The following is a 13,657-nucleotide window of genomic DNA, read 5'->3' on the forward strand; positions in this document are numbered from 1 at the left end:
ATTACTATTAAATGGTTTTATTATAGAATGTGTTTGCTGATGATGGTATCTCTGATATCTCAAAGGTATAAAATTATAACTGGAAAGCCTTCTGGTGCAATATCTGGAGTACAGAAAGCAGAAAATGGTCCCATTGAATGGAGTCGTGATATGCCTGTTTCCTGTAGTCTTTCTAAGTAAGTTTTGTCAAACTGTTGATTTGCTTAAATAATTCAGTGTTGATTCCCAAGTCTCATGAGATCTCATGTGAGTATGAAAAAAATCTTGTGTGATTTTAACAATTTGGGGAAGAGGTGATGCACAGGGCTTGAAATGATTGAGAATCTTTTCTTAGACTAATCTGCATTGCTGGATTATGGGTGGAAAGGAGGAGAATTCTGGTTTGCAGTAAAAGTTAATCTCTCTTCAGTGCTATTGCTTGAACATTTTTAGCCTTCTTGACAGCAGATAAACTAGGGAAGCTATCTGTCAATGCATGAAGCAAACATAATTATTTATCAACATAAATTATGTTATGCAAACCCACATCCTAATTTGGTTACTCATTAACCAAGGCAGCACTTAATTAGTAAAATAAACTATGAGATTAGCAAAATTTTACTAATTTACTAAATTTTACTAAAATTGCATAATTTTAATTTACTTTAAAGTAAGTGCCATTAGAATTATAATGTTCCTTCCTTTTTTCCTTTGTTGGTCTGCCAGAATATATTATGTAATATTGAACTCTCCAAGAACTCTTAAACATGTCCAAGCAGCCCCAATAATGGTGTAGAAAGAAAGCTTTTATTGCAGTTACAAAGCAAATGCATTACAGTAAGCCTGCATCAAATTGTGCTAAATGTGAACATGAGTTTGTTATTTCTGTCAGAGATCACAATCTGTCTTGCCATTAGGAGAGGGACAAACAACATTTTGAGGGTTTGGGACCATCATCTTTTTCATTTTTTGAGGTATGGTTGAGGACTACAGTGGGAGGAGGGATGATGTCACAAAGGGGGCAAGGCTAAGATTTCTATGCTAGCTATGCTTTCTTGGGGGAGTATGTCTTGTTTTAACTCTGTAGTGCTTTCCATATCATTAGATGCCTATTTTGTGGTGTTTCCTGCAGAAAATTGGCATGAAGTTTCGTGTTAATTCTTAGCAGCCACATAGATGTTCTCCAGTATGATCAGTTCTCCCAATAGTGAGTCCATTGGCTCTGTAATCAAGTCTTCCTGTCTTGCTGCAGGTTGTCTTTTTCTCTTTCCTTTCACTTTTCCCAGCATTACAGACTTCTCAAAAGAGCTGTCTTCACATAATGTGCTCAAAATACAATAATTTGAGCCTGGTCAAGGGAGAACTCTGGATTGATTTATTCTATGATCCATTTATCCATGGTATTCCCAAGAGTCTTTGCCTACCTTAAAACTGAAAAGCATCAATATGCTTTCTGTCCTGCTTCTTCAAAATCCAACTTTCACTTCCATAGAGTGCCACAGAGAAAACCATTGTCTGTGTGATTCTTATTTTTGTAGATACAGACACATCATGACATCTAAATATCTCTTCCAAGGTCTTCTTTGCTGAGTGTTAGTCTGCAGCATAATTCTTGACTGCTGGTTTCTTTATCACGGACAGTTGATCCTGAAAGGCAGAAGCTATCCACCACTTCAGCGTCTTCATTGTCAGTTCTAATGCGGGTTGCTGTACCTGTTGTCATTAGTTTGGTCTTCGTTATATTTAATTTTAGTCCAATTTTTTCACTGTGCTCCTTGATTTTCATTACTAGAGCTTGCAGATCATTTGCATTTTCAACTATTCAGACTAGTGTCTTCAGTACAGGTAATCCCCAGTTTAAGAACGAGTTCCATTCCCAAAGTCTGTCTATAGGTCGAATTTGTGTGTAAGCCAGAACAGTATTATTGTATAACGCTGTATAAGCAGTATTGTATAATGAACTTGAACCATTGTGTATTTAACTCAAATTTTGCTACAGTAGTCTCCATTCTTAACTATGGGTCATCTGTAATCCAGGCGTTCTTAACCGAGGGACTCCCTGTATATGCAGGTTATTGGTGTTTCTTCCTCAAGTTTAAAGCATGTTGAATGCCATATGATCTAAGGGGCCTGTCATCCAGCACTATTTCATCAGTCACTTTATTTTGTATACCAGGTGATTTTATTGGTAAAATATAGAAGTGGTTTACCACTGCCTTCTCTCACACAGTATGAAATGATGCCTTTGCCATTGTTACTAAAATAATAATCCACCTCCAGTATCTTCCTATATTACTGTTGTCTGAGATGAGCGCCTGCTTGCTTTATCTGGACAACTGATACTATCTTCATGCCTTGAATGTTTCTGCTGGAAGTATATACTCTTGACATATACTCCCAGTATTCTTTGATAACTGCCAGGAACTCCTTTCCCCCCCCCCCCCCACCACAATGAGGCAGCATAACAGGGCTTGGGTGGCTGGTCTAGGAGATGACAACCTCAGTAACATTTCACAGTGCAAAATACATGATCCTCCAGTTACTTTATTGCAAGGAATGATGAACTAGCTGGATAAGGAGTTACCCTTTTTCCATAGAGGATATCTGCAATCCTTCACCAATTAGAATAACTTCTGCCTCTCTAAACTAAAATGCAACCCAGCTACTTTTATCTGTTGACAATGTTTGTATATATTAAAAATTAGTATATTTAAGTTTGGCTGAAGGAGAAAGAATGCCATCATACTTTGTCGAATGTAATATTTGCTTTCTGTGTAACTTTTTAGGGGATTGCAGGTACTACTCACACCTGTCCTTGCAAATATTCTTGAAGCAGATCAGGAGAAATGTTGGGGATTTGATCAGTTTTTTGCTGAGACAAGTGACATACTTCATAGGATAATTATTCATGTCTTCTCTCTTCAACAAATGACTGCACACAAAATTTATATTCACAATCATAATAAGTAAGTATTTTTATAGTTTTCTTTGTAAATCAACAACTAGGTCTATGTTCTCTGTTTGCCTTTAAACAGATTTTTTTCCCTTTTTTCCCCTCATACCTTTGGTTATTTTAATGCAGTAGGAGTTCTTTATTAAGTATATTTTTTTTCTCCTTTTAACAGTGCTGCCATATTTAATGAACTTGTCTACAAGCAGACAAAAATACCTTCACACAATCAAGAACTGATATATGAAGGCCGGCGTTTAGTATTAGAGCCCAGCAGACTGGCACAAGTTTTCCCTAAAACCACGGAGGAAAATCCTATAATTGTAGTAAGCAGAGAAGCTGTAAACGTCATAGGATTACTCTATGAAGAAAGTATGATGGAGTTATTATTTTTCTATTAAAACTTAAGTATTAGAAATATTTTTAATTGTATTTAATTTGTAACTTTTTAAAGGTACACTTTTTCATATGACTGTATGAAATAATAATAATATTTTTTTACTGTCGCATCCCTCAAAAGTATTGCCCTGATGTTTTCTTAAGTAGTAATTTCCGTTCATCAGGCCAAGTCAATTAACTCTTCCTTGGCTGTGAACAGCTAATAATTTAGTATAACCTAAGGTGCATATATGATTTACAAAGGTATTACTGAAACAAGTATAGCTTTAAATAGCTATAATTGTAGGATCATGGTCATATATATATGTATGTATGTAAATTTTGAATGAAAAGTAAAGAATCTCACGTCAGACTTAACTCTGGTGACTATGTGGGCATGCCCAGGCAAATTTCTTGGCAGGAAGTGATTTGTCATTGTCTTCTTCCAGGATGTTTTTTTTTCCAATTTCAGCTTTGAGATTTGCTTGTGTTTCCCATCCAAGTAATAGCCAGGTCCAATCCTATCTAGCTTTTACTGAGGTAGGCCAAGGCCTACTAAGTGCTTCCATCTGGTGTGGGCAAATTTTGAATTAATTCAATATTTATTCAGAATGTATCCTGACTCAAAATTCTATTTCACTTATAGGTATATATGTGTAAATAAAAATTAAATGGGGAATTTTTATTGGAAATTAATTTCTGAAATAGCAATTAGTTTTCCTTTTTATTTCTGTTTGAGAAATGTTTTAGTCCTGAGTTGGTACAATATTCCATCTTCATACATTTCAAAAAGGATAATTATTTATTTATTTTATTTTTTGCTAACATTCACATTACCATATCAGAATTTTCAAAATGAAAAATAAGCAGTTCTGAAAACACAGCAAAATACTACAGTAAGAAAGCATAAATTACATCAAATAAGCAACAACGGCATCATCTGTGATTAAAATCTCCAAGATGGTGAGTGCTATCGTGATCCAAGCCCTGTTCCTCTAGTATCTCCATCATTTGTTGCGCACATGTATAAAAGTGGTGGGACTTGGATTGTGACACTGTACCTGCCATCTTGCAAATTTTGACAGATGCCGTACCCTGTGGCAACTCCTGGCCAACAACACTCAGTCTGAAATGTAACAATACTACTTAATAGAATGTAAATGAACTTTACAAATAAGGTAGAACTTAAGAAGGTTAGTTTAATTTATAGTATATTCCAATATCTAGTTACACGGACATAGCCCCTGTGGCCTGCTTCACATTAAGCCTAGACTTTTTTTTTTTGCCAAGATTTATTTGTTGTAGTAAGCTGATTCATGCAAAATACTATGTTATAATTAGTTAGATGATGATGATGATGATGATGATGTGGGTTAGCATTACGTGTTGTTTTTATATTTATAAAAATGTTATTTGTATTTTTAAGTGCAGTAAATCACCTTACATGTTGCATGAACAAAAAGGCAAGATGCAAATCTAATAAATACAAATACTCTGAATGCGTAAGTGCCAGACCAACAAGCTTAGCTTGAAAATTTATAGAATTTTATTCATAGATTCCAGTCCAATGGGACCTTAAATCATAGTATGCCCATCTATTACTTCTAAGTAGTTTACAACAGGTTTTAGCACATGTATTATACATTATAAATAACTTTGGAGTCCTTGGGGTTCTCTGAGCTTGGTTGTTTTCTTGCAAACGTTTCATTACCTGACTAGGTAACATCTTCAGTGCTAGAAAGGAGTGGGGTTTGCTCTCAGTTTATATTGTGTATAATATAATACTATATTATATATAGTAGCTACTGTATATAAGCTGAGAGCAAACCCTACTCCCTTGTAGCACTAAAGATGTTACCTAGTTGGGTAACGAAACGTCTGCAGGAAAACAACCAAGCTCAGAGAACCCCAAGGACTCCACAGTTCAACCCTGACCTACGTGTATTCTCTTCTATTGATAAATCACTTTTGTGTCTGAATTTTTCTGAAAGAGTTTAATTTTACAGAATAGAGACAGTAATTTCTATCCCATATTATGAAAGTCCAATAAATTCTGCTATTCCTAGTTGAGTGTGAGATTTAATTTTTCCTATGTTAGGAGCAGCTACTGGTAAAGAAATGGACACCAGTGGAAAGGCTTTTTACCATTATATGATTTTCTTTAAAAAGATTGCATAGTTATAAGAGGATTAGCTGGAAAAATAAATTCTATTTACAATGAATTCATTTTTCCCCAAAATCATTCTGTGATAATGGTTATAAGAGTTCTTCTGTTTCCATTTTCTCAGATTATATCAAGGATATGTTCAGTTCTTTTTTTTCTTTTTTTTAAATTCCAACTTTGCATGGTTTTTAATTTTTTTTTTTAACCTCCTGCTCTATTCCAGTTTTACTTCCTAAGGTTCATCAACGTTATGACTTGGACAGTGATGCAAGTATGGCAAAAGTGAGTATCTCCGTTAATTATAATTGCACATACAGTACAAGAATGAATGCTTCAGAGACAGTGTGGCGTTGTGGCTGAGGTGCTGGGCTAGGAGCAGGGAGACCCAGGTTCTAGTCAGGCATGAAACCCAGCTGGGTCACTCTAAGCCAGGCATTTCCTCTCACTTCTAATCAGTGTCAGGCTCTGTGAGAAGCCAGCTGACAAACAAAAGCCCTGCTGAATCATGCTTTAAAAAAGCATTACTGCCCAGGTGAGTGCTGTGTAAAACCAGCAGGTCCTGCAACTAAGTGGGACAAACATTAAGAACAGTAAAAACAACATATAAGATGCTTAGAGCAAAGTAAGTGAATGGTATTAAATGCAGATAATATAGGGCAGAATTGTATAAGTAGTAATTTTAATAGTGTCTCTTTAGAAAACTTGAAGGTATTGCCTTGTACCTTAAACTGGGGTTCTTTGATAACCTCTGTTGCCACTCTTTGTCCCAGTAATATAATGCACAGTCTTCAAGCTGTGTCTGCTTCTTGCTTTATTCAGAGCGTGTATTACAGGGAAGTCCCCAGTTTAAGAATGAGTTCCATTCCCAAGGTCTGTCCTTAAGTCAAATTTGTATGTAAGCCGGAACAGTATTATTGTATAATACTTTATAAGTACTATTGTGTATTGAAGTCGAACCATTGTTTATTTAACTCGGATCATTGTGTATGTAACTTGAATTTTGCTACAATATGGGTCATCCTTAAACTGGGCATTCTTAACCCGGGGACTACCTGTATAACATTCTAACCTAATGCTACAGAAACTTATCTTTTTTATGCTTGGTGTTAGGTTTCCCATCCACCTTGTGATCCTTTTTCATTAAATGTTAATTTTCTATTAATAAAATTATTGTAGCATTTTATTTTTTCTTACAGGCAGTGACAGGGGTTGTATGTTATGCCTGTAGAGTTGCCCGAGCTTTATTGCTTTACCAAGAACTCATGCGAAAAGGAATCAGATGGCTAATGTGAGTTATGCTATTGATCAAACTTTGCTCGTTGTCATTCCCACAGATAACAGTTCTGACCCTGGATAATTAACTAAGAATTGGAGATATGGGAATAGTCCATTGGAGTTGGTGGCTAATACATTCAAATAAATAAAATAAATGAATAAATAAATAAATATTCAATATGTGCTTTTTAATGTCTACATGGAACCACAGGGGAAGCCAGTAGGCCAAGTTCAAAATGCTCGTTTTAACTGTTAAAGCCTATATGGTGTGGTCTCCATGCATTTGCAAGATTGTCTTTTCTGATTCAGAATTAGCCTGCTCTGTGCATTCATTCATCCCAAAAGGGGCTGTTTCTGATCCCTACCCAACCAGAATTTAAGGGATGGGCACCCACATTACTCTCTGAGATAAGGGGAGACCTCACCTTGCATGCATTTTGCAAAGCTGTGAAAACTCTATTCTAATATTCTTTGGAGTTTGACAGTGGTTCTGAGTTGCTTCAAAGTTTCTAAGTTTTATTGTATTTGATCACATTTTATGATTATATAATCAGATGAGCCATGAGCATTTAGGGAAACGTAGAAATAATTGTAATAAAATAGATGCACTATTCACCCAGTTGTAAGCAAACATGTGCAATAATTGGATGATACTACTTCGTGCAAAATAGTGGTATTTATAGTGAATTAAATTTTCCTGTTCATCAAAGGAAACAAATGAATCAAGTACCTGCTAATAATGATATCAAATTCCATATAACTTTATAAAGCTTATAGGTAAAACATTCAACCCTCAGCATGTTTCTCTCAACCTGCTGTAAGTCCTAGGTTCGAAGCAACTTGCATCCTTTTTTTTATTCCTAATGAGAAAAATGAGGGGCAAGTTAAATTGTCCACTCAGGAGGCCTCATCTCAAGGCATCTGAAGGGATTTTAAGTAATGGTTCCCCAAGAAACAGCTTCTTCTTTAAGTTGCCGCAACATTGAAGAAGGAGCTTCTTTGGTAGCTTCTGTGTGTGCACATAAAGGAAGAGATTTTGGACTTCGGCTCCATTCACTGTGGACATGCAGCCTCGGATGCCCCTCTCTATAACTGAGGTAGCCTTTAAAATTAAAAAAAGACTCCTCATTCCCAATTTAGAGCATTTTACTTTTTCAGAAATATGTAATTTTTTCCCAAAAAGTCTACATTATTTTGCATAATTGCATTTACTTGGTAACATGTCTATTAAGAGCAGAAATAGGAAACAATAAGGGCAATTTTATTTATCATATTTAATAGTATCAATCAATCAAGTTTATTACAGCCCTTAGGCCAGATACGGTCAAAATATCTAATAATAACAGTATTACTTCCTAATACATACATATAGTACTGTGCAAAAGTTTTAGGCAGGTGTGAAAAAATGCTGTAAAGTAAGAATGCTTTCAAAAATATATATTGTAATTGCTTATGTTTATCAAAATGCAAAATGAGCAAACAGGAGAAAAATCTAAATCAAATATTTGGTGTGACCACACTTTGCCTTCAAAACAGCCTCAATTCTTCTAGATACACTTGCACACAGTTTGTGAAGGAACTCGCAGGTAGGTTGTTCCAAACATCTTGGAAAACTAACCACAGATCTCCTGTGGATGTAGGCTGCCTCAAATCCTTCTGTCTCTTCATGTAATCCCAAACAGACTCAATGATGTTGAGATCAGGGCTCTGGGGGGCCCAGACCATCACTTCCAGGACTCCTTGTTCTTCTTTACACTGAAGATAGTTCTTAATGACATTGGCTGTATGTTTGGGGTCGTTGTCCTGCTGCAGAATAAATTTGGGGTCAATCACACACCTCCCTGATGGGATGGCATGATGGATAAGTATCTGCCTGTATTTCTCAGCACTGAGGACACCATTGATCCTGACCAAATCTCCAACTCCATTGGCAGAAATGCAGCCCCAAACTTGCAAGGAACCCCCACCATGCTTCACTGTTGCCTGCAGACATTGTACTGCTCTCCAGCCCTTCGGTGAACAAACTGCCTCCTGCTACAGCCAAATATTTCAAATTTTGATTCATCAGTCCAGAGCACCTGCTGTCATTTTTATGCACTCCAGTTCATATGTTTTCCTGCATAGTTGAGTCGCTTAGCCTTGTTTCCACTTTGGATGGCTAAGGTATGGCTTTTTGGCCACAGTTCTTCCATGAAGACCACTTCTGGCCAGACTTCTCCGGACAGTAGATGGGTGTACCTGGGTCCCACTGACTTACGCCAGTTCTGTGCTGCTGGCACTGCTGGACATCTTCCAATGTCGAAGGGAAGTAAGCATGATGTGTCTTCCATCTGCTGCATTAAGTTTCCTTGGGCGACCACTGCATCTACGGTCCTCAATGTTGCCCATTTCTTTGTGCTTCTTCAAAAGAGCTTGAACAGCACATCTTGAAACCCCAGTCAGCTTTGAAATTTTTGCCTGGGAGAGACCTTGCTGATGCAGTAGAACTACCTCTTGTCTTGTTGCTGTGCTGTCTTGCCATGGTGTATGACCTGTGACATGAAACTCCCTTCCACAACCTCACCTTAGTAGCAGTGTTTGGTTGTTCCTCATCCAGTTTTACGCCTCCTACACAGCTGTTTCTGTTTCAGTTAATGACTGTGTTTCAACCTACATATGAAATTGATGTTCATTAGCACCTACTTAGTATATTTAGTTAATCATACACCTGACTCTAATCCTACAAGATCCCTGACTTTGTGCAAGTGTACAAAGTGTGCAAGTGTAAGAATTGATGCTGGTTTGAAGCCAAAGGGTAGTCACACCAAATATTGATTTGATTTAGATTTTTATTCTGTTTGCTCACTTTGCATTTTGTAAATTGATAAACATAAACAATTATATATATTTTTGAAAGCATTCTTACTTTACAGCATCTTTTCACACCTGCCTAAAATTTTTGCACAGTACTGTACATACATAAATATAACAGAAAAACAGTAACTAATAGGGTCTAAAATAGTAAGAATAAAAATACTAAAAACAAAATAAAATACTATTGTAAAAAATTCCAAACCTGGGTAGTGGTGTGGTGTATCATACAGATGGTAGCACAAAACTGGGCAACTTGGTCAGATATTTTTGAGTCCTTGTCCGATAGAAGCAACATTAAATAAAAATCACATTTCCTACCGATTGGATATATATATGGGTCTGTCTAGAATCCTTATAGAGAGAGCAATAAAGCAGCATATGGCTGAGAGTTTCTGTAGAGCCATCACCACATGGATGCAACTAAAGGTGCACAGGAGCACCCTTAAAAAGTCCAAAAAAGGACTGCTGAAGGCAAAGCTCCCATCCTGGCTAAGGTGAAAGCCTTATGAAATTTCAGAATTGTAATGGATGATAAATAGGAGGCTGCAGCGAACCTTCTGGGAGAAAATGAGAAATATTCGGATGCAGCCCCTTACTTAAAGTTGTATGGAGATCTACATCCCAGATTCATTGTTTAAGGGCCGTTCTAGCATTATCAAAAACTAATGAGCACAGACTTTCCATAGAGAAGCCCAGCAATTGCATTTTACCTAAGGCTTTTTTTAAGCTATGATGATTTAAAGTGATATCTAAATACTAATGGGGCTAAACCTATAGGAAGTAAAATTAAGCAGAAGATACGAAGAAGAAACCATGCCCTAGCATCCAAAGAAACTATACCTGTTTCTACATGTAGGATGGCATTTTTTAAAAAGAAGCTTTATTCATTTTCAATAAAGAATAAAATATAAGGAGATAGAAAAAACAAAGAAAAAGAAAAGTTCAGGAAAAAAGAGTTAAAAGTGCAGAAAGGAAAAAGAAAAGAGAAAGGTGACTTCCAACTTTCTTTGTTGCAGATACAAATATAGAATACATACATGTTTTACTCTAAAAATATAACTAATACAAAATACTTCTCCAAATCCTAAAATCTAATAACTATCAAAACCCCAAGCCAAGCCAGCATGGCATTTTGCAATCCCAAGCAAAAAAAGAAAACCAAAAGCAATTTCCAAACAGAAGCAAGGCTAACCCCCACTTTTTAATTTCAATACATTATGCCACCGTCTCTGCCACTACCATTAATGTCCAATCCTAAATATCTGTGTTTTTGTCATTATGTGCATATAAAAATCTCACTAGTATTATCATATACCATCATCCCTTCCCAAAGATAATAGAAAGCACTTTCATATCACTCATATTTCCCAACATTCCCTTATATAGTCCTAGTAACTTCCCCATTCAGTCCTAATCAACAAGAAACCCCTCTAATAACTATCAGGAGTCACAACCTATATTCATTTTGACTACTATTAAGCAACAGTGATCTTAATAACATCATCATACAGTTCTGGTCCCAAAAAATTACCATTAATCTATCAGAAACCACAGCCTATGTTTTAAGCATAATCAAACAGATTTACTTCATACACTTTCTGTTTACTTTTAAGAGGTTCATTCTTTAATCCTAACAGATAGTACTTCGCATATTGAGTCTTTATTAGTTTATCCTTGTCGTCTTCTTTCAGGAACAATAAATTCTCTTTATCTTTTAGTAGTTTAAGATCTTCTTTTTGTAGATCCAAAACAGTGTTGCCATTAAACTGATCCAAGTTCTGTTTACTTTTAGAGAGTTCATTCCTTAAACCTAGCAAACAGTGCTCCACAAGGGGAATCTTTATTATTTTCTCCTTGTCTTCTTCTTTCAGGAACCATTTCAATAAGTTCTCTTTGTCTCTCAGTGATTTAAAACATTCTTTTTGTAAATCCAACACAATATCATCATTAGGGTGATCCAAAGTAACTGTAAGTCCAAAATAAGATTCTTTTTCTTTAAGATCCAGTAAGATATCCATCTTTCTTTCTTCTTCCATATCTTTATTATCCATATTATTCTCCAAAATATCCAACTTGTGTTCAACTTGCCTCACATCAATAGCAGGCTCATTTAATTTAGCATCAAGTTTGTTGTTCAAATTATCACATTTATCCTCCAGTGACTGAATTATTTTTTCTGCAAAGTTTTGAAACATAATCTTGAAACACTCATCCCTGCAGTTTGCTCTCTTAATAGCCATGGTAAATAGCGCTCTCTAGTGTCAAAAATACAGATTACATTCTGTCCAAAGTAAATAGTGAAAGGGGGAAACTCTCTTTATCTTGTTTAAAATTCCTCTCCGATCAGGGCCAATTAAGTAAGAAAACAAAGCAGAGATCACACAGTTCCCATAGCCACATTCCAGTATCAAAAAACCAAGCTCAGATTCGCCAGGAAAAAAAATAAATAAAAAAGAATTTCTTTTCTCTTGTTTCTTAAAGATGAATAAAAAGTCCAAGCCTTTGCCTTTTTTGCTGAATATACAAGACTATTTATCCTAATAAAAAAAAGAATGTAAATCTTTCCATGAAGCACCTATAGTAGCCAAAAGGAAAGAATGCACTCTAACTAAAGAAAGCCTCTCTTTAACCCTATGGAAGTAAAAAAAACAAACAAACCTCCAAAGGTATATCATCTGTGAAAGATGACAGATCTGTTATCTCTTGAAACTGGGTTTGGGACAAGGGGCAAGAAATTAAAACTAAAATGAAATTCAAGGTGAATATTCAAAATAATTTCCTGTTATTAAGAGTGGTTAAGTAATAAAACAGTCTGTGTAGAATAGTACAATGGAGGTGTCGTACAGCAATTGGACATTCATTTGTTGGAGATTAGCTCCAATCCCACTGAGCAAGAGATTGTTCTAGGTGGTCTGTAGGTCACTTGGATCTTTGCTGAATTCTTATTACTCCTTCCCCCGTCCTCTAGAGACTGGTGATAAGCATTTTAATTTTTCCACAAGACCAAGAAAAACTTTCATGATGTTTCATCTCCATGTGTATTGATTCAATTGCTATGTTTTCCAGTGAAATCATCAAAGAAGATTACAGTGAAACATTTCACAAAAAGACAGAGGTTGTTATCAAGCTGGAATTTTGCAACAGAAATACAGAAAAAGCTATGAAAATGTAAGTACACTGCAGTCATCTACTTTTCAAGGCAAGAAAACTGGAGTGCTACTCTTAACTACACAAATGCAGTATTAGCTAATTGATTATAAAGTAAGAATAGTATCCCAGAATTGTATGGTTGGAAGGGCCCATGGAGGCCATCCAGCCCTCTGTTCAATGCAAGAATCCAAAATAAATCATTCTCAAAAGATGTTGGTCCAGCCTCAGCTCAAATACAAACACATCTAATAGAAAGCATGCCATCTGTCTGGATAATTGGTTCCGCTGTCAAACTGGTATTCACTATTAAATTGTTGATACTTTTTTTCTGAATGTTCAGTTAGATTCTGCATTCCTGTAACTTAATTCCATTTTCCCTTCTCTTACACCATGGTAATGTAGAGAAAAGATCTTAACCTTCTGTGTGACATTCTTTCAGATATTTAAAGAGTGCTGTCATATCCTTCTTGGTCTTTTCTTTTCAAGTTAAATATGGGCAGTTCCTTCAGTCTCTCAAAGGACTTCGTTTCTAGTTCATCCTTGTTGCCCTTCTCTGGATGACAACTAATTATTATTATTATTTATTGTGGCAATATTTTACAGCTCTAGGCAACACACCATGATGTCCTAGTATCTGGCCCTGGGCTAAAGGAGGCCTCATGGAGCATTTCTCCACAAATAATTCTAAGTTGGAGGATCTATGAGCATACATGTGAACCTCCAGCCCATCTCCCCAATGTTTGTATGTGCATATGTGTATTTGCAGTGGGTCATAACGCATGATGTTTCCATAACAACTATAGTGTTCTTTGTGTGGTAAATCTGTTTTGATCTGATATCTAATGTAACCTAGTTCATAGAAACAATTATTTTGAGTATATTTTGACAAAGTAGATTATTTTGTTTTG

At 36.0% G+C, this 13,657-nt stretch overlaps 1 protein-coding gene across 2 annotated transcripts in view; it reads left to right on the top strand.

The window, feature by feature from the left end:
• Positions 1-13,657, top strand: part of TBK1 (TANK binding kinase 1) — a 35,984-nt gene that overhangs the window by 14,062 nt on the left and 8,265 nt on the right. For both annotated transcript variants that reach the window (XM_088141782.1, XM_007433405.3), the window contains exons 7-12: positions 66-176; positions 2,766-2,945; positions 3,105-3,301; positions 5,695-5,753; positions 6,668-6,759; positions 12,666-12,767. In XM_088141782.1, the coding sequence (XP_087997908.1) occupies positions 66-176; positions 2,766-2,945; positions 3,105-3,301; positions 5,695-5,753; positions 6,668-6,759; positions 12,666-12,767 (741 nt within the window). The remainder of the gene's footprint in view (positions 1-65; positions 177-2,765; positions 2,946-3,104; positions 3,302-5,694; positions 5,754-6,667; positions 6,760-12,665; positions 12,768-13,657) is intronic.

This window comes from Python bivittatus, unplaced genomic scaffold, assembly GCF_059951505.1.
Source record: "Python bivittatus isolate LINGU-HERP-01145 unplaced genomic scaffold, Pbiv_v1 ctg000330_np1212, whole genome shotgun sequence".
NCBI classification, from domain to species: Eukaryota; Metazoa; Chordata; class Lepidosauria; order Squamata; family Pythonidae; genus Python; species Python bivittatus.